This window comes from Venturia canescens, chromosome 10, assembly GCF_019457755.1.
Source record: "Venturia canescens isolate UGA chromosome 10, ASM1945775v1, whole genome shotgun sequence".
Lineage (NCBI taxonomy): Eukaryota > Metazoa > Arthropoda > Insecta > Hymenoptera > Ichneumonidae > Venturia > Venturia canescens.
The window spans coordinates 12,467,441-12,493,906 of record NC_057430.1 but is presented as its reverse complement, the minus strand read 5'-3'; the positions used below and the strand labels follow the sequence as shown (position 1 = coordinate 12,493,906).

Sequence of the window (26,466 nt, the reverse complement as noted above, 5' to 3'; positions counted from 1 at the left end):
GCGGTTTATCCTCGTATATAAATATACAGACACTCATTTGTGGCTAAGTAGAGAGAAAGAGAGAGAGAGAGAGAGAGCAAAAATCGAGGAAGAGAGAGGCCAAGTGGCAAACGTTTGGAGAACTTTTGCTCCAGTATGCGAATTAAAGGTCTGCGAGTCTCTGTGCGACAGTCGAAGAGTTTCTCATCGGGCATTAGGGGAGTTAGAAACGAAGTAGCGACGATTCAGCGGAGAGGCCGCCGCCTCGACGCATACCACCGCACACATTCTGCCATTTAGCGCTCCTCGCGAGTACGCGCCGTCGTTCCAGTTTTCCTTTCCACGCGACACACGCGTTGTCCATAATAATTCACGTGTGGTGCGTTATAAGCGAGGAGTGAGATAGACCAGCAAACTACGTGTTTCTCTGCTCCCTTACCGAGTCTACGCACGCCTTTATTTATCTCTATTTTCACATCGTATATCGTCGCCCTCTTTATGCGCTCATTTTCTCGGCATTTTTATCGACGAGCTCGCATATCGCGTTTTCCCTGCTCGTCCTCCTTGGTCATTTTTTCAGCGTCCGTCAATTTTTTCCTGCTCGTTCAAAGTTTTGTCGAGTTTTCCTTTCGGCTCGTTCCCGAGTCGATTTTTATCGAGGAATTTCGTTTTTTTTTCCGTCGAGCAACTGATAACGCGATTAATTGGCGGCGGGAAATCGAGCCCGGAATTTCAATTTCTGAAAGCAACGAGAAACACTTTTTCGATAGCTCCCCCAACCTGTTTTCGTTAGTCTCGATAGCCGGACACTCTCTAACCGCGCTCAGTATGGATTTCCACTTCTCACATACATGCCAAGTACATAATAATCCCCGCCGCCGCGCAACGTGTTATGTGCTCGAGCCTGAAGTATGTCGCGAGTTGCCACCAACCACGCAGGTACAAGAGAGAGGAGGTTGCTCGAGAGCGAGTACGAAATCAGCCGTTTTTACCTTTTCTTCGTTCTTTTTGCTTATTCCCCTCGCCGGCGATATTTACGAGCGAATTTACGGAACTTACACTTTCCGCGAACGCATGTCATTTGCGCGCCTTATTTCGTCGCGGTTATCTACGAACGCGCCTGATTGTAGTCGAGCGATTTGTACTCGGGGTCACCGAGCCAGACGCCGCCTCAGTTCGACTACTCGAATTCAACTTGGATCGTCAGCGTTTATCGTAATTTCGATGAAGCTGCAGCTGTTTTAGATATAAATTTATAAAAAATAAATAAATTTATTTTTATTCGTTGGCCCGAAAGATCAGAAAACTCAGTTCAGTCGTTCGAGTTCTGCAGTTTTTCCATATTTTCGTCGGCTCGCCAGTGTCAGTAAATGCACTCCCGAAGGGAGAAGCTAAACACGCTGTACTCGGGCAAAAAAAGTGGAAAATTCCTGACGATCGGTATCGGGCGCGACCTTGATACGAACGAAAATTAGTGAAGATCGAAAGCGAGAGTAACATCGAAAATGTTTGAAAATCTTGCGCAGATAACGCGACCTCCTGAACGGCATGACCGCGAGACGAATCTTCCGCTGACTGCATTCGTCCAAACTTTTATCAAAAATGTTTTATTTTTGATAAAATTGTTGCGGAATCTTCGGAATGTGCTGGGGCACCGGAACAGCTTATCACTGTTTTATATCCGGCTAATCGATTAGGAATGGAAACAGCGAATCCTCTCCACGAAGCGTCGCGATGACGGATTATTTCAAAGTTTTCATTCCCTCTAAAAATGTACGTAACTCGACTCGATACCGATTCAGGGGGGCGGAATTTCTTTTCACTTTCGTAGGAAAATTCCTGTTGATTGGCAACATTCGAGTGCGCAGGGGCGAGCAAGATCGTAGCTGGAAGAGTAGCAAGCTCCGTCCTCGGATCGCTGATTCGGAACGCTCCGATGAAAAGCGTTCGATCCTCGTCATTACCGCTCTCGTGCACTCGCGACTATTTCGAAAGCTTTTTCGCGAGGACGGCGAAGCTTGCGGCGTTATTGAACAGCGGATGGGGAGAGACGAGCTTACCGGTCATTCCACATTGTGCGAAGTTTAATGCGTTCTCGCGTATGAGTTCTCGTGTCTGGGCTTGTCCGCGCGCACGAAGACTTCGAAGTAGGTTGTTCACCTGTCCGCCGGAGTCGCGGGCACGGAAAGAGCGAGGGGGAGACGCGGAGACGATAAGTTTGTGCGTTAGTCTTACGAAGAAACGTAACGAGAAAAGCTAACCGGGTGAACCAGCTGCGAGAACAGATGTCAGACAAGACATCGCGCGGGGGTTTCTACATCGGAGTCTCGCTCGATTCGAATCGTACACGCTCGCGTCGTATCTTTTCCGTACGCGATACTACCATTGTCGGCTAAAAATCCGATCACGTTCACGTGCCTGAAACTTAGTAGAAGAAACTGAAGAATGTTCTGCATCGATCGAGCCGGTAAACGTCGATTCAGCTGCGCCCATACGGGTCGCCGCGACTTTAATTTCGTTGCTTTTCCAAGATCCTTGATCCGGGATTAAACGATTTTTTTATTGCGACGAAAAGGCCCGAGTCATGGATCGGCTTCTTTCGTCCTCGCGATTCATGTTTTAAAACGGTTCGATCGAAGGCTTCTCGCGAAGGTCGAGGAATCGATCGATCGGGAGTTTCGAGTGTGCAAAGGTGGGTACAGCTTATTCCCGCTGACGAATGAGGAGACTCCAGAGCTTTGTCGCCGAAGGCCTTCTTCCTAATTCCGTCTCTCGTGTCTAAGAACTCAATTTCGCCGTAGCAATTACGACTCCCTCTCTCCGATTCTCTTTCTCGGGGCGGCGGATGATCGTTCCAGCATTCCTCGCTAATGACAAACGATCCAAGTGCGGCACCGAGAGCACCGGCTCCATGAATACAGACATAAAGCACTCCTTCGGGATTTTCTTGGGAACGATCGCGAAAGAGCTACCGCACCGGGCGGTTACGGAGTGTTTATTACTATCGGCAACTCTTGCTCCATGCTTTCGAGACTAATTCAATTCCATTGTTCGCTAATTTACACGAGCTATATTTTCATTTAGTTTTTCGAAATCCATTCGACGGAAGCTACTATTTCACGCCGCCTTTATTCTATCCGCGCTTCAATCGCTGGTTCGATAATTTCATTACGATTCTTTAATGGACCGTTCGTTTGTGTCGAGTCAGCGGGCGGTTTTCGACTCCCGAAAAAGACCGCGTTATTGATACACGATCGAGTACATTTCGAAAGTCGTTTATCGCGTGAGTGCTACATTTCGGTGATTGAATCTTCGGGCATTAGATCGACCTGGAGGAACTAACATGCTCGAGCTCGTATTCGATCCTGTCGAGAGTGAGAGAACCACGGAGCCCAGCGTTGCGAATAAGAAGGGAGAGAAAAGGAAACGAGAAAGACGAAAAAATTCATCGAAACTGATCCGAGTACACGCGGGAGAAGGAACGAAATTCAAAAAGAATTGTAACAAAAAAACTGAAAATTTAGCACCTCACAAATGAATTTTTTGTTAAAACTGTCGCCATTTTTTTTTAAATCAAAATTTTTACAAATTCTTCGTCCAGGCCTGAGCTATTATTACAATAAATAAGTGGTATAAATTTGGCATGGGTCGATAATAGTTTTTTAGTTATCACGTCCACCGCAACGGATGCTTAAAAAATGGTGCTACTGGAGTTGCGCCATTTTGTGAAATGTTTTGATGAAAAAAATTGTGCAAGTACACGAGCACGCGTACTAATGAATGTCGTAGACAGTTTTTCAATAACCATTTATCTTCTTGTGAAAAAAAAAAATAATCAAGAAAATCACGTTTTTTCGCCTGTGGCAAGTGTACACAAGGCCTTAATAACTCGGTAACGTTGCAAAAGTTTGTTTGCAAGATGCACAAAAAGGCGTAACGAAGAAGTGCCTTCGGATTATTTATCTTCTGGGGGACCGAGGAAAAAACGAGAATGACAGTAGCCGGAGGAGCGGATGAAATATGAAGAGATGAAAATGGGGTTTTCAGACGCAACTAGACCGATGGGGCTGCCGAAGGAAAAGAGAGAACCGAAGAAGGCGATCCCCGGTAAAAAAGTAACGACGCAACATTTGCTCAAAATAATCTCGTTACGAAACAGCCTCGCACTCGAGAATAGACCTTCTGACTCGTCTTTTGTCGATCCGGAGAAAGGTGCGTCCTTGCAACGCGATCTCCGGGGGATTTATGAACGAGTGAAAGAAAGAGTGAAAATGGTAAGAATGACGCTCATGGTCAGAGCGAGCGATCGATGAGAAATAGAATAAAGAGCAGCGAATAGTGATGGATTTCCCTGATAGGATTCTCCTCCTCGCCGGACGTGTATCGATTCGAAGTTGCTCGATATATATTCGTGTCTCGAATAACCATCAATTCCGTCGATTCGGGAGCCGCGCAAGGCTCTCCCATTATCGTAATTAAAGTTTCAACTTTAATTTCATCGAACGAACGTTTTGATCGATTGGAATTGTTGCCAAATTGGTGGTTTCGAACGACCGGGCGTGAGTCACGTTAGCCCTCGAAACGAAGGAAAATAAATGAGGATATTTCTCCTACAAAAATAAGAGCAACGCGAGCGCCGTCGCTGTTTTTACAAAAACAATAATTCGCACACACGTGGAGCAACGATTCGATCATCCTCGAAGGATTTCGTGTCCTTGCGCGCTACCATCGAGAAAACCGTTTGGAAAGAAAACTTTGAAAGGTTATGCACGAGAGAGAAGAGTCCTGAGATAAAATAGAGAGTAAAAACAGGGAAAGGGAGAACGGATTGTATCGAGACTGGAGTCGTCCTTTCTTTATTTTTGCGAGGAGGCCGCGCGCGCATCGTGCTTTATACGCTGTGCGCCTCAGTTCCCATGGGCCACCGACAACAAGCTCAGACTCCGGAGACCTCCGCGAGATCGCAATACATTTAATCCAATGCCGATCCGAGACTGTATCCGTCGAGCCACACGTGCTGGTCTCGTCTCTTTGTTACACGCTCTCGTTGCAATCTTAATGCGTTTTATGAAAATTGTAGAAGCCGATCAAAAGCTGCGAGTTCGATCCCTCGAACGTGCCGGAGCTCCGAGTTTTGTCGCGACCTGGACTTTTTTTTTCGCGAAATTCTCATCGGCTCGGTCGACGACACGCAGGAATATGGGCTTCAGGAAAAATGGATCTCGACGCGGAAACGCGTCGATAATCGTGTCCGTTTAAACAAGTTCAAACATCCTGCGCCCGATCGTTTTTTCAGCGACGATGAAACTCGCGCGGTTCTCGTTTCGAAGGTCGGGTAGCTTCGCGGAACATTTGCGAACGCGCGGCACGAAGTTGGCGACGAGAATGATTCATATACGCGAGGAAAAAAAGGCACGCGGAACGTTAGAGGAATTGCAACGCGCTCATAGTTTCCGGCGAGCTGAAACTAATCTATCTTCCGAATCGCAATCAAAGGTTCGTTAGACTGATCGTAAAATGATGAGAGAACGCGACTCGAGATGTTTCCCGAAGGATTGGAGCGCGCGTCAAATGAAAAGGAGTTTGTCGTGTTCAGCGCGCGATCTTTTGAAATTGGAAAGATTAGCCGAAGATCTAACGATTTTATTGTCGTCGGAGCGGTGTGATTCGACGGTGCGAGCCAAGTTGGACGAGAACAACGGGGTAGGCTTTACGGTTTGAGTGGATAAAGACAATTTTATGGTCCGCTACGTCGTGGCTCGAGCACGGAAGTCACCGCGTCGCGAGCTCACCGCTCCTCGCTGTTCTTTCATGCCCATTTTTTCTTCTTACTTTTCTTTATTTACACGAATACGGGGATTCGAAGGTGAGCGCGTGGCTTTCTTTGGGAGCGGACGACGGAGACGTCTTTTGAGAGTTCGCACACAGTGCCAAGCTTTCTTTGTCCGCACGGTCAATGATTTAACCACTGAATGTCGTTCGTGCTTCTAATATCCATTTCTCTCGGGTATTTTTTCATTTTTTTTCGTTCCCCTGAGCCGACACGGTCGCCGGTTCCGCTAGCGTATCGCCGTGCGCGCGTTTTCGAGTCTCTTTCGGGGCTTCGTCAATTTTCTACACGCGCGCGTCTTTTCGGAGATCCCATATTTTTTGGCACGGTAAACGCGAGCGTAATTGTTTGTGAGCCGGTCGGCGCTCGCAGTGGATAAATAAACACACGAAATTGCGTCTGAGCAGTGGAAAAAAGGCGATCTCGAAAGCCGTACAAACTGAGAAACTTTGAAGAACAAATATAAAAGGAATTACGGCTTCGTCTTACGTAACGATAATCTTTCGGACTCGCGCACGCCAAATTAATCGGAGAATAAAAAACAATTTGTTTGATCGCGTAAATCTCGTTCCGGGAGCAGAAACAATTAAGCGAGCATCGGAGTGCCCATGTGAAATTTAATTGCTCGTGCATTATGACGTTTACAAGACCGACGATGAGCCATTCAATATCCTCGCGAGCGAATATTTTCGTGAAATTCGTTTCTACCTGGCCGGAGATGCCAAACTGTAACGAAAGCTTCGAAATGGCGGTTCGCTGCTGCGTGAAAAATAAGTTTTTGTTTCTCGGCTTCGAGATATAATTTCGTACCTCCGTATCCGAAATTTATTGTTCCCAAAGACCATCGTGTTGATGCTTCCGACGATGTTGTAAATTCCAAGATTCAACATTTGGTCCTGCGAGAGCGTTAAAACTGCCTCACGAAATAACGGCGAGTTTCGGTGTCCCGCGATCATCCGAAACGGGACGCACGGCTTCCGAAGTATTCACGATTTATCACTGCGATGGTGGAGTAACAACGACGAATAAATAAATAAATAAATAAACAAAAAGCCGAGCGAAGTTTCACCCACTCACTGACTATCGTTCGATCAACATTTTCGAATGAGCATCAACTCGAAGAGCACTCGGGACTACAATTTTTTTTTGCGTTCTTTGTTCATCGTGTCGGCGACATGGCCGAAAGGGGATCGCGTTTTTCGCCGCTCTTATTATCACCTGCCAATTGTAAACACGCTCATTTTCACGGGGTTCAGACATTTACGGGGACGGAGAAAAGCAGCGCTCTCGTCGCTTCGATTTCGAAACGAGGAAATTCAAGTTAGCGTAAAACTCGTCACTCGATCGCAGCTCCCGATGAAATCGGACACTTTTTCCTGCGCTTTTGTTGCACGCGTGAAAATTCGATGCTGACTGCGCGGGTGCTGTCAGCAGAATGAGACGCAAAGCAGACCGCGGAGTCGAGTCTGAAAGCCACGAACGAGAGAGGTGAGTCGCAAGCGCAAGCGCTCTCTCGCCGCGGCGGAGGAGGACTCGCGACCTGGTGCTGGCCATTGCTGTGCCAACGGGAAGGGGCACCGCGCGATGCTAAAGAGAAAGAAAGAGAGAGAGAGAGAGAGAGAAAGCGGACTATTTATTGGATCAAAAGTCGCGAGGTCTGGAACGTCTCGGTGCGAGAAAGACGAAGCGATCGAGATTAAGGAAGTTTCAGCGGGTACACTCATCTCAATCGTGTACAGCGCCTACGATTATTTCTTGCACATGTTTTTCCTTCGATTCACACGTTGTACGAAGCCTCTGTTCAAAAGGTCGAGCAGTTTCACATATTAAAATTTAATTATCGCTCAAACAACGTCGCTCTTGCGGAGCAGATAAGCCGAAAGACGATTTTTTTAAAAAACAGCTCCCTCCGATCGGCGCCTCGACGGTGTTGCTTCAACGAACATTAAAAAAGCTTGAAATTTTTCGAATTGACACATTTTCCTTCTTTTTTTCGTTGTTTCTTAATTAGCGGAGCAGAGGAAATCTTGAAAACTCCTATAAAATTGTCGAGGTAAAATTTCACATTTTTAGGGCTCTCGATCGAGACGATCCTATAGAAACGAGCATTAAAAGTTGAAGTCTTTTCGTACCAGGGCCGTTTTCCTGCTCTAAAGTCTCGGTACGTTAAAAAAAATAAATTTCACAAGTAATGTTGACTCTTCGTTGAAAATGTAACGACTGTAATGAGCCCGCAGGCGAATCGCTCATATTTCGAGACGAAAACAAAAATCTTGATGGCCAACGCACGTGAATACTCGCGGAGGATTGTGGTGTCGCTGCCGCGGCAACTTTTATTCATAAAGATAATTCCAACGATTGAAATGTTAGTTGGACGTTAAAATGATAGGTCGATAGGATTTGGCAAGAGTAAATCGTGACTAATTAACAACGATTTTAAGCTGACATTTGTATTCGCTGCGCGATGAGATAAGATCGAGCTTATTGTCCTCGTCAAATTCATTGTAATGAAAATTCGTTTGTAAAAAGCGATTACAAGCGTACGAGAATGCTCGGTCGCGCGACGTATACAAATACACGAAATACGCACACGCCTCGACGTACTCGCGCGTATGTTCGTCAATATTATAAATAAACGATGCTCCTCGCATTCTCGAGTAATAACGGGTCTGGTGCGCGTCGATGTGATACGCGTCCCCACCGCGCTTCGTGGTTGTCTGTGGTTATGCCAAAGGGGAGAATCGATCGAGCGATCAAACTACGTCGTCTGCTTTCCGGAGCCCGCGCGCGTCCACCACCGTACATGAAAACCGGCACCTTATAAAAACGAAAAGGTAAAGAAGGGAGAGAGAGGCAGGAGCCCTGGGGCCGATTGTCGTAGGTAAGTGAGAGTCGAGCGTGTGCGTGGACACACGAAAAATCACACATTTCGTTTATGACTCCAGCACGAACTTTTATTCCTCTTGGCTGAGATCGTTCTTATGAAATTTCGACGCTCCATCGTTCACTTGAATTATTCATGTCCCGAGAACGGAGCGCGCGGCTGACTGGTTTACTGGAAAACGTATCGTGGAAAATCGGCACCGAAACGACCTCGGATTTTCCTTTTCCAAGTTTCGAGATTAAGGAGAAAACCTGGCATTTGGTGGGACGAAATAAATGACTCGATGTCACGCGCCTTTCATCGTCGGGGATGAAAGGCAAAAATGCTTGCTCTCGTGCCTCCATAATAAGACGCTCGACTTCATTTATTAATTTATTAATATACGCTGCAACGGACCAACGTCCGTGGCTTCGCCTCCGTCACTATCGTTTTATCGTCCGGGTGGGCATCCTTCCTCATCGATTTAATATTCATATTTTCGTGCTCTCGATCCGACGTCGTTGCTTTGAGCGTCCACCGTCCCGGAATAGCCTCCCGAGCTCTCAATTCCCTCGATCTCAATCGAATGATTTACGCGGTTTTTGCACTACCGCGCGGCGAAAAGCTCGGTCGTTATTACGAAAAATTGTGAGCTCCTCGAGGGCCCCCCGATCGCCGGAAGACATCTTCGGGGATTCGTGTTTCCTGGGGCGCCAAATCGACGGGTCAGAACGGCAAAAAAGCGAAATTCTCGACTTTTAGCACTTTTAGATAAAAGTAACGTGGACTCGGGCGTCGTCGGAGCTACTTTTGAACGATGTTGTACGGGGATTAGCGCGAGGGTTACGAACGGAGGAAGAAGCGGAGAGTTTAATAAGAGGGAAAACTTAAGAAAGCTCGAAGAACAAAGTTTACGCACGGGGGCCGATGGATCGCGAGGAAGATGCATCGCGTGTATATACACAGAGAGAGGTTTCGCGGCTGTCGAGGACGCTCAGAAACGTAACTGGACGTAACGCAAAATGGCTCTTGCACTCGACTGGTACGCTTGTACGGGGCTATAGATATAGCAAGAAACAGCAGGGATAGAAGGAAGAATTCTCGAGTCTTCGTGCGATGCAGCCGCGCGCGGTTGCGCGCCGAGACTTCCGTGTAAAGATCGCGTTCTTCGCTCTCGTCCTCGTCCGCCGCGATTTTCCTCTCCGTTTCTCCGCCTCGTTCCCTCTCTTTCTATCGCCCCGCGATGTGCATCTTTTCTCGTACGACCGCGAATAGCGCATCGCGCTCGGTTTACGTCGAGGTTGATGCACGCGCCGTCAGAGATTGAAATGCAAAACAAAAATGAAGGAAGAAACGATCGAGGAGAAAACAAGCCGCGACTAATGTATCCCATGTCAGGACGCGGCTGCGCGCTTGGCTCTCGGGGACCCTTCATTTTCCCAGTTATCAAACTCGAAGCTTTCGATTAACGGTGAAGCGCAAACCATTCGGATCGGAAGAATTTCCCGTCCGCGAGCCCGGTGTTTTTACGTTCGGACGACTAGCGCAAAAAATCGAGAATTCAAGGGGCAATGAAAATAATAAAGGCGGAGGGAAGTCTTGAAGAAATTCCTTTGTGTGTCGGGCCTCGCGGGCAAGTCCGTAATGATCGAGGAGTCTTTGTCTCTCGAGTGTTATCAAATATTTTTTAGTCGACGAAGCACGATGAAGCATCGGGCGAAAACATCACCGATAAAAGACCAAACATCGCTCGCGCGCGTGGCGACACGTAAGTCGAAAAATAAACGAATCCCTACTTTCTGAGTGATTCACTAATCGCGAAACGCTTCCGCGCTTCGTTTCGTCAGACGGGATTCAACGATATTCGTGTTGTACAAACGATTGCACGTACCTCACACAACAAACGAAACTGACCATCGTGCCTCTTTGTCCGCATCTGAACCGCCCGCAATTCCTTGAAACACTTCGATCCTTTCCTGTATTTTTGCTGGCCTTTTCAATCGAACTAAACTAATTCGAGTCGGAGGCAAAACTGGGAAAAGCCTCTCCAGAAAATGGTGGCTGTACTTTGGGCGGAATCGATTCGTAAAATTTGAATTTTACTCCCGTTTTAACATTCGGCGCTTACAGAAATGAGTTTTTATTACTCCTTTAATACCAAGAAGTGAAATTTTCGGTTTCAACTGATTGAGCAAAAAGAAAATAGCCAAAGGGAACGTGCGCTTCGTCGCTCGATGTCGTTTTTCACATTTTCGAAGCGTCCGCCGGGAACAAGGAGTCTCGTTAGTGAACTAAAATGCTTTTCATCGCGTACGCACTCGTGTCACTGACGGTATCTTCGCAGCTCGTGATTTTATATAGCGAGGTAATAATGCACGTATAAATACAAACGTTTGTGTAAATACATAAATAGGAGTGTATACATAGGCGCGGGGAGTTAAAACGCTGGAAAGCATATCGATATAAGAGCCTTTGAATGACGTGCCACGCGCAGAGAATTCTCTCTCTCTTTGCTATTCCGGTCGCAGTATGGCCCTGAAATCACTCTCGAGAGAGCAAAAAGCTGTTTTGCCATCAGCGACGCGGAGGCGCGCGTCCGCGTTTTCACGATCGACCTCTGCTCTTCATTTTTATTTCTTTGTTGCCGAGGATTCGAGCAATAAATTCAGCGAGTCCGGCGATAAAAAAACTCGGCAAAAGACAATTTTTCTATTGAATTTGAAGCGCGGGAGAAAAATTCGAGGTCTGCACTGCTGCGATGCCTCGTTCGTTGATCGAGGGTTGAAAATTGGGACCCGCGGGTTCTTCGATTCGAGCGAAGAAGGCATTTTTATGAAAGATAACTCAACTTCTCAAATCGTCACTGCCTTGATTTGTAAAAAAATCAGACCGATTAGCTCGTGCTGACCATAAAAGAAAAAATGTCGAAAATCAGTGATTTTCCGGAGGCTCGCGACGATCACAACGATCTCAGGATTAATTTAAAATAGTTTACAAAAAAATGTGTAATACTATGATTTTAATTGCGATTAGAACGCCGACACATTGAAGAAGCCAAAACAAAGTTTAGCGAATCGATCGCGAGCGCGACTCCGGAACAAAAGCTCTGACAGTTTCGTTTCCAAGGTTAGTTCACTTCTGGGCCAAGATCAATTTCTCAGTGGTCTGCGAGTAGCGTGTCGATGGCAGAGCGATAAGTTTGAAAGTAGCAGAGAACAAGGGACGCACGCGTGCGCGAGTGTAATGAAAAATGATGGTGCGAGGCGTCGTAATAGCTTTTATCTCGGCGGAGTTTAGTTGCGCCAGGCGATTCCGCTTATGGTCACCGTAGCGTCGGGAATATTTGTCGCTGCGAGTAGCTCCGAGATAGAGGAGAACTCTGCTCTTTACGAGTCTGAACTTTACTCGGAGCAAACGCCGGGTCTGCGCAGTCATCAAGTTCTGCTCTGCTCTCCCGAGGCACTTTCAAGGCAAATATTGTTCCTATGAAGAGAACAACAAAGGGAAATAAAAGGCTTCGCGATCGAAGAGTTAATGAGAAGAAGATCGAAACGTAACTGGAATTCGTTCCCCAGGTTTTCACCACTTTCTATCCGCGAGCTCAGAACAATCTTGCAATTCATATCAAAGCTCGCGCTCCAGCCGCGTACACACACACACACATAAATTATAAACTGCGGTGTATAAAATGAAATCTGGAAGCGCGTACGGAAGGACGAACATGAGGAAGTTGTTCGTTCTCTGCTTTTACCGAAGGTGCAGCATTCGTTTTCCTCGCGAGCAGCACACTCGCTCTCGTATCGAGAGAAAATTGGCCACGCACAAGTTCCTCTGAGACGGAGAGGGATGGAGGCGAAAACGAGCGCAGTTTGCGGAGCGTCGGGGAAAGAGACGGAGAAGAGCGGAGGCGCGGAGCTGAAACCGCGGGAAGAATAGACGGAGCTCGAGTGCTTTCGGACCAACTTTCGTTCCCTCTTCGTAGTTTCTCTCATCTTCGTCCGACTGATGCAGGGAAGCATAAACCCGCGCGATTTGCGCCCACCTCGCTCGCGGCTGCTTCCCTTTTACGCTGACTCTGTAATCCTCTCGGAGCGGGTCTCCGACGAGACTCTTTCGAGAGGTCTGCCGAGAGGAGAAGGACTCTCGCGGAGAGCTCGCCGACGCGTATAACGGTTCGCGCTCTTCTCGCGGTACGAATATATGTATTTATGTATAAAGTCCCCGCGGTAATCACGCCGGACGATTCGCTGCCGCGAGTCTCCCTGGGCCTCCCCGAGTGTCACCGAGCTCGAGCGAAACAGTCCCAGAAAGTGCAAAAAATGAATAAAAATCGTCGTAAAAACGAGACGAATAGGAGAACGAAGCAGGCGGAGGAGGAACGCTTTCAGAATATACCGTTCCTCTGAGATGCGCTCTCTCAATTTCATCCTCTGCTCGCTGCTCTCGCCCCCTCGTCGTTACATTTCGGCTCTGCTTACTGCCCGCCGCGCCATTCTCTTTTGTGTCACTGCGCGCGCGCGTGCGATTCGTATCAGTCATTGTCTCAAAAGTAATAATCTTTCTTTCAATTGTTCAAATCTTCCCTGCTTCGTTTTCTTGCGGGAACGCGCGCGGCTAAGAAAATTGGGCGGAACGACGGAAGAATAGGGCTGCCAAACGCGCTGCTGCTCAAACACGCGAGTGCGTTCTCGGCTTATCGCTCGCGAGCGCGTATTATTTTTCGATAAAATATATACTCGTCCGGGAATTTCCTGCGCTCGTTGATCCGAACGAAATGTTGTGAAAACTCCGGGTTTGCAATCGAGCGATTGAGACACTCGCTGCCCGGACCTTTCGGCTGCACGAGCACCTCTCGCGCACCGCGTTTTCGTTTCATTGCTTTTTCCCCACTTTTTCATCCCACGAATGGCAATTTATGCGGAATAACAAATCCCCGGAGCAATCCGCGGACCCCTCCGCGATCCATGCAATTGACCCGGATTCGTAACGAGCCGGCCACACTTGGATCGCGGGTTAACGAGTTGGGCAAGTCCCTCCCCCCTCGCCGATAAATCGCGACCGATCGATTTACATTTACGGCACTTTTTTTAACGCTAGTCGCAAATGTCGCTTGATATATAATTCTTGAATTATTAGCTCACTCGCGACATTTCAATTTGACGCTAAGTTCCCGCTGCCACGCGATCGCTAATTCGCTTAATTGCTACGTAGCTGTCGACTCTCGGTATTCGTTCAAACATAAAAAAAAGTGCACTCGCTTTACGCCGTCTGCTGACGAATTTCACGACCGGCGCGTTCATCCAATCGTTACTTCGTTTTTTTTCAGATTTATTCAAATTTATTCTCATTTTTGAACACACGTGGCGAAAATGCCACGACCGAAAATGTAACTTTGCTGAAAAATGTAAATTTTTTTCTGCGTGCATTCAACCGCACATTTTTTTCAGGCAACAACTTTCCGAGTATCGAATCGATAAGCGTTTTTTGGCTCGACGAAGTACTTGTTGAACGTATTCAGAAAATGATTTCAAGCTCGACCCAGAATGACGAAAAGAGTCAAAACTTTCTTCCGTCCCGCATGCAGCGACTGCGTTTTCCTCACACTTTTTAACCCTCGAAATCGCTGTTCGAAAAAAGCGAACAAATCATCGACCAACGTCGCGAGAATTCCGAAACTGGACGTTTGTCCCGAAACGAATGAAAAATTGGCATTTCCGTCGATTTTTTTCGACGAGAATAAAAACCGAAAATGACTCGGGCGTAACGAGCCAATTTTCCGAGAATTCAAAGAAGCTGCAAAGCAGCGAACCAACGATTCCCTCAAAGCTAGTTTACGAAGAATCTTCCGTTTAATAATACACGAGAAAGAAATAATAATTGAATAATTTTGTGATCAGTACGAGGTCGAGTTGCATAAATTAGCCGGTAGGGAGTACAACAGCTCGAGGGAGAACAAGAATAAATTGAAATAAATTGAGCCAATTAAATTAGGTAAGAGAATAATAAGGGGAGCGCGTCGTGTGGTGTATTTTCCAATGAATATGGAGTTAATCATACGAGAAAAGAATGAAGTTCTCGAGGCAACACCTGCAGAAGCCCCTTAGAATAAACTTTGTTCGGTAAAACGATCCGTAATTCGTTTTCTTAATTTCCCCTCTCGCGCAACGATATCGGCCCGTGTACGCGCGTGCATTTTTCAGCGTGTTTCTTGGCCGCGTGCGCCGATCTATCTATATACAGTGAACCGAGTGCTTGTTAGCCCCGTTTTTTTTCGATGTCTCGGTACGATAGTAACGCGTGTACGCGCGGTCGGTAACGAGTCGAGGGACTTTTGCGACTGGATGTTAAGTGATACCTTGTCGTCGCGGCCGCGCCGCTCTTCGCCACGGCCTCTCCCCATTTTCATTTATTTATTTATTTATTTATATTGTACTAAATTATTATAGATACCGAGTATCGATGCAACCTGGCTTCTTTGTAGCTGCGATCTACGAGATCGCTGTCGCTACAGATCGCTTCAAAAATGCATGCAGCCAAAACTCTTAGAATTCCGTCTCGGAATCTCCGGTTGTATCACAGGTTCAAAAAGGATTAAGAGAGTCGTAAATTACGGGAGGAGCAAACATCTTGGAGGCTGGAAAACCAGGGGAATGTAGCGTTTCTGAAAAACCGGGGCCATTTATTTTCCCTCGAGTCAAAACAAAGCCATAAAAATTGCGTCGAGATCGTCAGTTCAATAAAAAAGACAAACATTTGTGAGCGATTCCCGCGGTATCGTGTTCGATTAATCTCGGTGTAAGTCGCTCGGGATTTTGGAGCTTTTTAGATAAGAAAAAAACGAGGGCGAATTCGCGTTTGAAAGAGGCCGCGCGATAAGAAGATTGGAGACTTTCGATTAGGAGCGTACTGCTTTTTGGCGAAGATGTGAAACACCAAAGTTCTGCGACGGCTCATCCAAGTTTTACTAGAATCTCGCATCAGGCGCGTTATCGAAGAGCCGAAAACACGTTGTGCATCGGCCTGTATTTTGCCGCGATCGAAGAAGACGACGACGGCCCTGTAACCGTGGACAGCGAGGTCGCGCGGTCTCGGGCACGACGTGAGCCAAGCCGCAGGTGCATTCGAACGCCGGAAACTAGTTTTGCACGAGCGCGCGTGTACGAGCGATTGGGAAAAGTAAAGGGGAAGATGCGATGATCATTTGTATATAAATTGCTTAAGAACAAATGGCAATGCTATCGATAAAATAGGGAGGGACGGAAAAAATTTGCAAAAGAGCCGCATTTTTGCGCGCATTGTTGCGAGAAGCTTAGAAACACAAACAAGATCGTGTTATAAGCTGCTTCGATTAACAAATTGCGATAGATCATGATGGAACGAGGGAAATAAAGAAGTTGATTGATGTCATTGGGCCTTTTTATGTTTCTCTTATTCCATTATTCACTGACTATTCGAACGAACGAAGGCGAGGAAAATCTGTCAAGAATCTTATTACAAAGTGGCTATGATTACGAGAAACAAAACGAAATGGATCTCGTTAGGGGGGGAATCGATCGAATGAAAATGCGGGCCGAGCGAGAGCGTCGGAGACGTTAACAGCGCGTGACAACGCAATAATTAGGTTCAATATCCGAAAATCGTTGGTAAAGTAAGGTCACGGGGACAAAGAGAACGAGACGATCGTTTTGCTCCAAGTACTTTGGGCCAGAAGGAAGGAAGTTACGAGGCCGCGAGGATCGAGAGGAGAGGAAAGGTCGAAAGATGATTGAGGTGAGGTCGAGTCGGGAGTCAAACAGTGCGTAGCGTCAGTGCGAAATAAAGTATCTTGACGTGAGAGGATAAAGATCGTTTTTTTGAGTAGCCAGTGGAGCGTCGTAAAAAAGGTTGGCAAGCGAGAGAAAGAGGAAAAGAAGGTACACGACAAGTGACGAGGCGGTTGGGAGAGGTGACGGGACATGTACGCGAGTGATTGTCCACCCAATCAGAGCGAGAAGGAAACAAAAGAAAGGTGAAAAGAGTTATCGCCCCGTGAGATCGAGACTCACAACATCCTGCATCCTGGCGAACCTCGGCCACAGATTATTTACGTGAAAGAGAAAAAAAAAGAAAGCGCGAGAGAGAGAGAGAGAGGCAGGGGAAGAAAGAAAAAGGAAAGAGGAGGATGAACAAATGGCGATACACTTGGCGTCTTGAATCGTCGGCGATCCTCTGAACCGGTGAAATTGTTATTGGCCGATTGTTTCCTGCCTTTTACCTACGAGCGAGACGAAGAAAGAGAGAGAGATCGAGAGCAATCTCATCCTTTCGCGTACGCTATTTTACTCCTCGAGTCTATTCCCTGTGTACGAGCAACGTTTTAACGGCGCGCCTACTCGTCTAACTTGCCACCTGGAGAAGCTCCCTGATTGACTAGGAAACTCACAAAACCCGCTCCCCGTCGCCGTCTTTCTCTCTCCCTCCAGTGCTTGCACACGCCAATTCGACTCTGACTTTTGCAACAGTCCAGTGATTTTCGAGCTCTCGATCTTCCTCTCACTGTCTTACGAGTTCGCGACCGTTCGAGTGCTTTAAAACTGAATTATAGGCAGGTGCGCAAGGTTTATGCATTCATAAAATGAGATATAAAACAAACGAAGGAACAATTGTCCTATTAAGGCCTTACACACGAGTATGCAGCGGGCGAAAAAACGTGATTTTCTTGATTTGTTTTTCGACCGGAAGATAAATGTTTATTGAAAAAGTCTCAACGACATTCATTAGTACGTGTCTTCATGTACTCGTGTCAAAAAACTATTAATCCGATCCATACCAAATTTATACCACTTATTTATTGTAATAATAGCTTGGGCTTGGACGAAGGATTTGCAAAAATTTTGATTTACAAAAAAATGGCGACAGTTTAACAAAAATTCATTTTTTGAGGTGCTAAATTTTCGATTTTTCCGCCGTTACAATTTCTTTTTTTCCAACAAAATATGAAATACTTCGTCCAGGGCCTAGCTATTATTATAATAAACGAGTGGTGTAAATTTGGTATAAACCGGATTAATAGTTTTTTGGTAATCGTGTCCACTGCAACGGTATTTTTGAAAAAAAGACGATTCTGAGACGATCGTTCGGTTTAAAGATTCAAGTATTAATTAACATTATAAAAAAATGTTCGATTGTACTTGAACATTGTACTTGAAGAATATCTAATAAAAAAATATTCCATTTTTCCCTTAAAGATTTTTCCCTCTTCTTCGTGAAATTGGATGCTCACTAAAGTTGCATTTTCATACACAATGTTATCGACCCCATCGATTTCTAAAGCTCATAATAAAAGCAAATAATAATTAATATCTTTATTAACAGAAAATCGAGCGAATAAAATCGATTGGAAATGATGAAAATTTCTCTGCTTCAATGCTCGAGCTCCACTCGCTGAATTAAAATGCAAATGAAATTGTAACTCGTGAGAGATATCTCTGTTATTCCCGTGGATTCTCGTGGTTCTACGAGGAGTTCGCAGCTCCGTAGATCGTTCAGATCGATCGATCGATCTTCGCGACTCGTTAATGAGCCGTGATACCGATGTCTGTGCCCCTCCGGCCGAACCGGACCGAGAACTATCCACGCCGGCCGGAGAGTGAATAATTCGAGAGCAAGCAACCGGCGGGAGGAAACTTCGAGTGAAGCGTTTCGAAGCACCAATGAAATAAGAGGCTCTAATTCGATCGATCGATCTATTCGTAACGATACAAACGTAATACAACACGCACACACGTTCGAATAAGTCTTGCCGAGTACGCTCCTTCAGGGATATTCAACGAAGGACTTTTCGTCTCCGATATCTCGATACGGTTTATTCACCATTCAATTATATCGCAATTAAACGAAACCGAGTCACAAACTCTCTTTCCCACATTGACGTTAATTTGTTTACGAACATCGAGCCTATTCGAACTTAACGAATTGCGATAAACAGAGACGGAAGCACACAAACGCTTCGACGACTGTAGAGTTCATGCTCAAATTCTCGGTTAAAATTACTCCGATACTCTCGTAAGGAGTTTAAGAACTGTTGGAAATTTAAAGGATTACTCAGATGTTGTCGAACATTGTAAGAAGCTTCAGAAGCATCGAAATTAACGTACCAAATTGTTCACTTCGGATTTGATTTTCAAGGAAATTTCAATAGAAATTTTATAAGCAAATAAAAAATTAGAAAAAAAAGATCGCTGATTGACGGTAGAAATAATTGGTCACGAACGATTCAGAGCTCGTTATAAATGATCGATTCAATCGTTGATTATTCACGGTTGATGATTTCTGGTAATTATGCATAATGGAAAGAGAAATCCTATGATTAATTCTGTAAATAACGAATCGTCGTTCCTTCATCTTGAGTTTTTTTCATCTAATCTTCAAAATGAATTGTAGATACGAAAGCTTCGAATTAGTAAGAAATTTTGAAAATTCGGCGTTCTTGAATTGGAACATCGCGGGGCATATTTTTGCAGGGACACTCGAGGAAATTAAACAATAAAAAAAACGTCGCAGAGTTCCGATGGGGAGTAATGACGGAGATAAATAATTGTGGAAACTCACCCGTGGAGGCCAAGAGGGGGCGCGGGTCTCGGAGGCGGTGGGAGCGATTTTCTCCCAGGTGTGTTTTGTCGGGGTGCGAGTGGCGGGGGTGGCGGTGATCCGGAAGAGTTAGCGGTCGAATAGCGCTCGGTCGGGCACTGGGGTTGCGGCTTTTGTTTGGGAATATCGATGTATTTGTTGGCAAGAGCGTAGCAATAGCGTTGAGTGGATTCGTTGTGTCGTTGGTGATGTCCAGCGGAGTATTTGGGGGGTTCGTGATATTTTTGTGGGCTGGCTTCGGCCATGAGTTTGGAGTTGGCCTCGTACCCGGTTTTGACGGGGCTCCCGACGGAGTAGTTCGGATTTTCGTTGTATTTTCCGAAGATTTTGTTGCTCTCCGGAATCGGGAGATAGTTGGGTCTCGACGTTTGGTTGTTGGCAGATGAAAGCGAGGAATTTTTGTCCGCAGCGTTGTTGCAGATGGGGACCTGAGGCTGGGGCCTCTGGCCCGTGGAAGTTTCGTATCTTTGACAAGTTTCAGCTCTCAAAAGCCCGGAAGCGTCGAGCCTCGTGCTCTCGACGCGCATGGATTCCTGCCGGATGATTCTCGTTTCGACTGGAACTTGCGGGGCTGGTCTTTGATTGCCAGAATCGCTGTAACGCTGGGACACGAGATCGGGGAGCCGGGCCGGCGGCCTTGAAGAGAAACGACGCTCTTCGCTGCCGCGTCTGGAACTCGTGACGCGGCCGTTGACGAGCAGCTTTTGTGCGGCTGGATAACGCAGACTGGATCTGCCGCTCGGGACGATGCGGTGAGTCGCGAAACCAGCAGGGACACCGTTCTCAGATGAAACGTCGCTCTCCGCGTGCTTGAGGCGGGTTCCGCGGACGAAATTCTCCGGGGAATGATCACGGTGGGTTTTCCCGGTCGGAGGAATAACCGGGGACGAGAGCGGAGAAGATTTGGAGTTTTTGTCCTCGCGTTTGCCGTGTTTCGACCTCCTCGATTGCCGCTCCGTTTGGTGGGAGCTTCTGTGACGTTTTTCTCCGTGGCCGGAGGTCTCCCTGGGCTCGCAGCCGTCGCTCAATTCCGGCGGGGGTGGTGGAAGCGGATCGTCGCAATTAAGGACTTCGGTTTCTTCGACGGTCGGAGGCGAAGGTGGCGGAAGATCGGGACTCGGCACGCGATCGTTGAAAGCGCCTCGCAAGTGCGGTTTCTTCGGGGGACGCTCGGGAACCCAATCGTCGATCGAAATGGCCGGTCCGACGATTACAGGGCCGAGCAAATCGGTCGACAGACTTCCGCAGCTGTTGCTGTGCTGATGCTTCGGGATTGGCTGATCGGACGAGTTGCTCGCTCGATTAGTTTTCTCGCGCCACGTTCCCGACGAGTAGTCGGAAGCGGAGCTCGCTCTCCGGGAGGATGGCGGACGCGGCCGAGGCGGCGGTTGAGGCGGTGGACTTTGCGCCGTTGGCGCGATCGCGCTTTGAGCCAACTGCGGCTCCGAACGCCAGGAAGACTGATGCTGGTGTCTCTCGTAGAAAGACAAAAGTGCTTTTTTCTGTATGGCTTTGAGAGTCGGATCGGAGACTCTGTGTCGTTTATCCGGATCGAGATAAGTGTATCGAGTCTGTTGAGCTTTTTCGAGCTCGCTGATGCGCTCGGCGACCGAGAGATGGGCTTGCTGAGGGGAGACCGGCGAAGTTCTCCGGGAAGAAGATTGATTTTGATTGTTCGTATCCTCCGGTTTCGTCGTCGAGATGGGGTACAATTTTCTTTGAGTTCTTTCGCGATCGAGATACAAAACACTCTCGGAATGATGACGCTGGGGAGTTTGGACTCTGGCGCTATGCGCTATGAGCTGCTTGCTCGAGTTTATCGCGAGGTTCGATTGGCTCACGTCTGACATCGAGCCGTGGGTCCATTCGCCGGAGCTCTCGAGATTCGACGCGACGCTGTTGAGCATCGGAGATCTTTCGGATTCCGGCGTCCTCGGGCCTCGGGAGTATCTCTCCGCATCGATCGACATCGTCGACTCCCAATTTCTCTGGGAAACTTTGTTACGCTCGAGGTTGTTTTCCTCGTCGATACTCGACTCCTGCCATTTACCGTCGCGCGGTGATGTCGCGCGATGCACGTCCCCCACCGACGAGCAGTGACTTATCACCGCCGGTAAACTCGCCCGTGAATTTCCTCCGGGCTTCGCGTCCGCGCAGTTTCTGTCGTTCATCGACGTCTGCCATTTGTTGTTTATCTCCTGCTTCCACTTGTTGTTCGTCAACGAATTTCTACCGTGTCTCGACGACGGAGACAACAGAGACGTCGTCAAATCGCTCATCGAACTCTGCCACTTGTCGTGTTGATTCATCGCCTTCTGAACCATCCCATTCGGCCCTAGTCCGTTTACACTTGAGACGTCTGACATCGAGCCACGATCCCAACGATCGTTGCTCCCCTGGCGAGCCGCTATTCCACTCGATACACTCACGTCCGACATCGAACCGTGCCATTTCAATGTCTCGCTGCTCGATGCACTTCCACCACTCGACGTCGTTACCACGCTGTCACGACCCTCCCGAGATCCTTCTTCCCACGTCGACGACGGCCTCTGAGCTACCGCCTCGCTGTCCCTCCGCAGTCTGAAAATTCATCGTTTCGCTTAGTCACTCCTCATTAAAAAAAACCGAGCGAACTCGTTTGAGCATCAATTTTTATCCCCAAATCCTTCGTCGACATTCGATCGAACATCAAATCGAACAAAATACGAAATTTACCGATCACGAAATTCTTAATCATAAACCGTTTTTACTTTGAATGAAATTTTTTAAAATATTAATTACAAACGTGCGGAAAGTTGAAATTCGTTTCAACCGCGGAGCTCATGACGTGGATTTCAAACTTTGTGAGTTTCGCGCCACGTTTAATTGCATCCCGAAAAAAGTTGTTTATCCATCAAACATATTCACCTGTCCAAAAATGGAGTATTCGTAGTAGAATCGACGCTGGAGACGTAACTGTGATAACCTTCCGATTGGGCGTAACTGGCTTGCTGAGAGTGTTGGACTCTCGTGTATTCTTCGAGGCCTGCTTGAGTCAGGGCAGTTTCTCTGTAGACGTCAACCTGTAATTTATCCGCAATAAACAATGTGAGAAGATAAAAAAATAAACGAAAAATCGATGGAGTAAAAATGCGATAAATAAAAATATGCAAAAGGAGTATTAATTACCTGGGATACTTGAGGATCTTGATAACTTCGGACGTAAGCTTCGAGCTCGGCGTGACTTATTGTCTGCGAGGGTTGTTGTTGTTCTCTCTCGGGTGGCGATGGAACAACGTACTCGGCATCGCCGAGTGGTTTGCCTTCGCGATCGACGCGAGGCCATAATCGTGGCTCCTCTTCGTTGACCCGAGTGCCACGCGACTCGAAAGTTTCGGCCGGTATTTTTTCGCAGCGTTCCATCACGGTCTTCAGCTGCGGAATGAAAGATCGTTAAAAGGGGGCGGGGGGCTGGCTTCGAAAAATCTTCAGTTTCCTCTTCCATTTGGCATTGAAAATTTCTTATTTCGTTTTTCATCAAATTACGTTTTAAATTCGTATAAAATTGAAGCCAGAGAATCGCGATACAAAGCCAAAATGATCGCCTTTGTTTCGTCCCGAGTCGTGGTGGAAATTTGCAAGAGTGACGTCAGGAAGTGCGCAAGATGGAAAGGAGAATGTGGGAGTGGTGATTAATTGTCTTTGGCGAGATGTAACCCCCTCACGGTCGACTACGTACTTGTGTTCTTTTCCTTTCTCCCTCTCTCTTTCTTTCTCAATGTCTTTGTGGGAACTTCAGCCTCTTTACAAATGCACTGAGACACGTGTCACGATTCTTCTCGCAATTAACAATTAGCATAACTTGAGAGTAACCCTTTTTTAATGTGATTCTAATTCGAAGAATTGATTAGTCGAAAAAATTTGTTATTCGCATATTTCAATGAAATTGGACGAAATTCAATGGGCGTTTTTACGAATTTTGCTATTCTTTTCCAATGTTTCCTACGCATTCGATTGATTTTTTGCGAATTCGTTATTTGAAAACGTAAACTCGTACAGCCGATAAAGTAAAGAGAAAATTCGTCGGCTACGGACCTGTTGAGTGAAGGCTGGATTGGGACGTTTGGCGAGTGGTCTCGTGTACTGGGCCGGTTTTTCCTTCGGATAGGTCGTGTGATCGGTCCACGATTTGGATCGGTGCGAGCCACCGTGAGCGTTAATTTCGCCGCTCGTTTCTTCGTCGGGATGACGCTCCGGGGCGCTCGGCCAGGATGGATACTTCTCGTGACCGGGACCGTAGCAAACGCCCTTGAGACTCGAGGCATCGCGTACCGGGGGTGTTGGCGGTGGTGACGCGTCGTCTCTCTCGTTGAGGGGTAAGCTGAAGCTGTCGAATCCGATACTTTCGCTGTATCTGAAAGAAACATTTCAAAAAATTCTCATTTTTTCTTCGCAGTTGCTGCAACTTTTAATGATAAACATTCTCGTTTCCATGGTATGATTTTAAAAAGGTTCAAAACCTTTTGCCATTTTTTTTCCATTTTTCGACATTCCCGAAGTCGCGGAATGATTCTTCGCCGTATTTTGCAGATTTTACGAAGATCCAAAGTTCCATTTTTTTTACTGATCCTCATCGAAAAGAGAAAAAGAAAAAAAAACATTTTCCGAGAATCAAGCAAAAACGATCATTTTTCGATGATAAAAAGTGAAAAAAAATCAATTTCCCGAGGAGCTTTTAACCCTTTTGGATAAAAATACAGCAATTATGGGACCGATTGAAAAACATTGAAATCTGCAAATTCCAAGTCGAACACTTTGGAGGCAAGGCCACAATTGCGTAATAAATCATGAAAAAAGTTCAAAACGAAGGATTAAAAAAAAAACGGTGATACTAACCCACTGTCGTTTTTATACCCCGGAGTATTCTTTTTGTAACCGTCGTTGTAACCGGCAATATTGCTTTTTTTATTGACGATGTGATTGTTGGTTTCGATGCTGGGCTCGTTTTCACTCGACGAGGTTCTTCTGCCACCGGAATTCTCCGATTTCCTTCGATAAAAAAGACTTTGCTGTTCGTTGCTCTGCTTGCCGTTGTAGCTCTCTTTATTGTTGTACGTGCTCGCGGTACTCTTGACGTAATTACCGGCTGATTGTTGCTGCTTGTGCTCGGGGTGATGAGCGTGACCCGCGTACTTGAAAGACCCCGGGCTGCAGGAGAGTGGACCCGGGGCCTCATCCTGGCCGCGATATCCCGGCGGTGACGGTTGAATATCCGTCATCGCGTTACCAACGTCCCCTCCATCCGGAATACAGCTATAATTACAAAAGTTTCAACAAAAAAATTACTTTTCGTTACGAAAAATCCATGAGAAATCACAATTTTATGGAAACTGGCAAAATTATTTTCAATACTTGCTAACAAGTCAAATTCAATAATGGCGAAGATTTGACAAATTTTATTAATTCATGATTTTATTTTATAAAAAATCGCGTAAATCGTGCAATTCATTATTTTTCAATCGCATTATTTCTGTGCGGTTGAAAATAATGGTTTTCATAAATTTCCTTGCAAAATTTCTAAATCATTTTCATCGTTAACTCGTAATCGTCGCTTGTTTGAGTCCAACGAAATTAACGAAAATAACATTTTCAATTAACCAATTTTTGATTTCACGAATATAATTGGTCGACAATCGAAAAAGTACGAATTGAAAATTAGGCAGGTAACAGACTTGGAGAGTTCTTTTACATAATTTCGTCGGACTCCTCCTTGAAAATGATCCTCCTCAAGAAAGTCGTCTCCTCGTTCGAACTAAATCGAAGGAATAATTAAATGCGACAGATAAGATAAAGGGAGACGGAGTGAATTTGAGCGATCGTAAAAATGAGCTGGCGAGCGCGATTCCGCGTACGAGTGTCTCCTCGTCAAAGAGACATGACCGTACGGATTTATAAGTACGTATATTTATAATATCGATCGCATATACGCGAATATAATTTATTGCGATCGTAATTTGATACGCTCGCTTTCGGATTATGTATATTTTAATGTCCCCGCGATTAATATATTCAAAAGTACATGCTCCCCCTCGAGTCTGTACGTTGGTATTTATTTGTGTATGAAAGCGCGCGGTGGGCTCGCCAACGAGTACCGTAAAAAGTTACGCGTTTTCTCTTCGGCAGGTATGTTACAGCGCGCGGTGTATACAAGAAGGACGATATTTATCTGGCGCACGGACAGACGAAGAGATATTGCAGCTAATCGTTTATAGTCTCGATGATGTTTATCTCCTGGTCCCACATAAGTATTATAATACCTTATTATGTATCCATATGAGATTGCATAATCGGACAGTCATAAAGGAACTATTCAGTCCCCACTCGCTCGATCTTTTCTTCACATTTTTTCTCGTATCCTGCTTCGTATCCTCATTCGTGTCTTAATTTTTCATTTTTCTCCTCCAAGAGAAATTCGACGTTACCGATTTTTCATTCTCCTCCAATTAAGAGAAATTCGATGTTAAGGGGTCTACCGTAATTAGAATTAAAAACAAAACGATTTTTTTATTGCATTTTTCAAAAGTATACACATTTAAAAGTATCATACTAAAATTTTGTGAAGATCTGAGCAGTCCAAGTGCACTTTCGAGCGACCTTTTACGCAGTTTTTGCAAAAATGGCCGCCATTTTGTCGTTTCTGAAAAAATTGAAAATCGTATGAGCGCTGTAGCCATTTACCTATCGAGTCTAAAACCATTTTTACTTTATCAACAGCGCCCACCCATCTTTTTTTTGGACTTGTCTTCTCCCCCATTTTTCCGTACGAAAACCGGGTTAAATAAATATTAAAAAAATTCTTTTGTGCATTTTAAGAGTGTATTTTTGAGGCCTAACGCTTTTTATGTCCATACTTATAATTTATACCGGCCAAAACAAATTCGTCAAAATATTCTTTTTTTTGCTCGTCTAATTAGGCTAGACCCCTTAACGAAGGATTTTCTTTATGGATGTTTGAGTTGAGATCCTCGTGAGCGGAGGATGAATTCGCCAGGGGAAAGCGAGGCTCACTCGTCCCGGTTGACAAATCTCTACGATTTCAGCGTTTGGAATATTTTCATTAAGGCCGTCGAATACAAAATTTGGATCGAAGAATCTCGCCTCCTACGATGCTGTTCCTCGAAGTGTT

General features: G+C 46.1%; 1 protein-coding gene across 1 annotated transcript in view; it reads right to left on the bottom strand.

Annotated features, from left to right (window-relative positions):
- Shrm (Shroom) overlaps positions 1 to 26,466 on the bottom strand; it is a 113,600-nt gene that overhangs the window by 18,859 nt on the left and 68,275 nt on the right. Inside the window, exons 2-6 of the mRNA XM_043430634.1 lie at positions 24,177 to 24,593; positions 23,376 to 23,694; positions 22,470 to 22,715; positions 22,209 to 22,363; positions 19,263 to 21,881 (exon numbers count right to left, since the gene is read on the bottom strand). Of these exons, the coding sequence (XP_043286569.1) occupies positions 19,263 to 21,881; positions 22,209 to 22,363; positions 22,470 to 22,715; positions 23,376 to 23,694; positions 24,177 to 24,559 (3,722 nt within the window). The 5' untranslated portion in view covers positions 24,560 to 24,593. The remainder of the gene's footprint in view (positions 1 to 19,262; positions 21,882 to 22,208; positions 22,364 to 22,469; positions 22,716 to 23,375; positions 23,695 to 24,176; positions 24,594 to 26,466) is intronic.